This window comes from Echinococcus granulosus, assembly GCF_000524195.1.
Source record: "Echinococcus granulosus chromosome Unknown EG_S00438, whole genome shotgun sequence".
Classification (NCBI taxonomy): domain Eukaryota; kingdom Metazoa; phylum Platyhelminthes; class Cestoda; order Cyclophyllidea; family Taeniidae; genus Echinococcus; species Echinococcus granulosus.
This window is the reverse complement of record NW_020170817.1, coordinates 3721-5558: the sequence shown is the minus strand read 5'-3', so window position 1 is coordinate 5558 and position 1838 is coordinate 3721. Positions and strand designations below refer to the sequence as shown.

The 1838-nt window shown below is 44.9% G+C and overlaps 1 protein-coding gene across 1 annotated transcript; it reads right to left on the bottom strand. All coding sequences in view use genetic code 11, as the record gives it.

The window, feature by feature from the left end:
* Positions 1-692: 692 nt before the first annotated feature.
* On the bottom strand, positions 693-1759 carry EGR_11166 (hypothetical protein; the record flags this gene model as incomplete). Its single annotated transcript, XM_024500413.1, has 2 exons — positions 693-836; positions 1484-1759. The coding sequence occupies 2 exons, from the start codon at positions 1757-1759 to the stop codon at positions 693-695; spliced, it is 420 nt and encodes a 139-aa protein (XP_024345174.1).
* Between the last annotated feature and the right edge of the window lie 79 nt (positions 1760-1838).

Genomic DNA, 1838 nt, shown 5'->3' with positions numbered 1-1838 from the left:
TTCCCTATTCCTAAATCTCTCAGTATTTTTCATCATGGTCCCACTCTATGCTGCCATTAGGAGAAACTGCCTTGCAAAAGCAATGCAGAACACTGCCAGAGAGGACACAATGCCAGGTCATGAAGCACTAGTGGAGTGAAAAACCAAGGCCCGCACATTCCCCTTTCCCTCCTTCCAAGCCGTTGTCGCCATGATGTACAAGAGAAATGCATTACACATATACCAAAGGAAAATAGCACAAATTCTAAAGCCCATTATCTTGATAATACAGAAAAGAGAAGAAACCGTACCAAGTTGCTTCTACCTTCCACAGTGCTCCTATCAACAAGGATTTACCCTACGCAAAAAGCAATGCAGTAAGGAAGGACAGCATAAAGAAACGACAAAGCTTAGTGTTATTGCGTTGGAATAATGAAGAAAATAATAATATTAATAATTGAATAACAAAACTCCAAATCAAATGCAATTGCAGTTGGAAGACATTGTAGATTTGGGCAGTCTTGGGCTGTTCCTCGCGGAATCGCTGCCAGAAGAAAAAGACCGACCATTTCAGTGCTTCATGCTACAGGCTTACAGAATGTACCATAACCACCAGACAGTATTCAAAGGCGTAAACTCACCATGTCGTCGATTCTAACTTGCGAATTGTTGCAAAAAATGGAAGTGACTACACTGAATACTGGAGACGACACTCAAGGCTTTGGTACGGACTCCGGGTAGGTGGGCACACGCAAATCCAGGGCAGGCGCGTAGAACCCTGCGTTAGCTAAATTTGGCGGTAGTGACGGCGGTGGCGACAGAACGCCGTGTACCTCGTCAACTACCGATGGTGATTGCTTGCGACGATGCAGGAGACAACGGAATTAGGCCAATGATCCAACGCCCAATATCACCAAAAAGGCACCGAAGAGAGATCCGACTATCGTACCCCATAAGAGAGAGTCGCTACAACTGCGTACGAGGCATCGAGCTAAAACTTTCATCCTTACGGCCGCCGTCGAGTAAATAAATGAATGTAACAACAGAAGAAAGTAGTCACCAACCACTGTGTTCTACTGTCACGGCATGTATGACCATTGGCGCATTTCCCTTCATTCGATCTACCTTCCTTCTTTTAAAACATAGGCGTCACATATACGTGACGCGCCAGCTCAAGTAGTAAAATCGTGTTAAGAGAACAATGGTGGAAGTGGGAAGTTAAGATCAACAAAAGGCGGAAAACAAAACCTTCCCCTGTCTACACTCAGCCACGTATCCTCCGATCTAGAAGCATGAAACACGAAGAGACCTGTCAGTGTGGCTGCATCATTCGAGTGCAGCATTTGTGGTAACTTTTCACAGATCAAGAATTCTCGAGTTCAAAAGCAAATGCATTGTGCTAATCTTGTACAGTTCCACCAAGGACCGAATTATGCATTTATCATGCAAATTGTATGTTCACATATACAAAAGCACGTTCTATGGGGTGAAAAACCACCACTACCAGAAATGCCAATAACAATTCGTCTTTAGCGATCGGCATCAAGACGTCGACATCATTTGAGTGATAGACCGGTGCAAGATTACGTGTCACATTGCTGGGCTGTGCTTTCAGTCGATATCCACTGGATCCAATTTGATGCCTTCTTTGCCTGCCATCCTCTTTAGGAGCATCATCTGAATTCTTGGCGAATTCATGTGCACGGTACAAAATGAGGCCCCACCACTTACTTATGGCATCATTGCTGCTGATGCCGGTAACTGTAGCAGCAGGTAGCATATCTCATACTACATTTGCATGGGTCGACATCCACACCGATTACTCATGTAGGCACCCCCAGTGTAGTCAAGTGGACCAC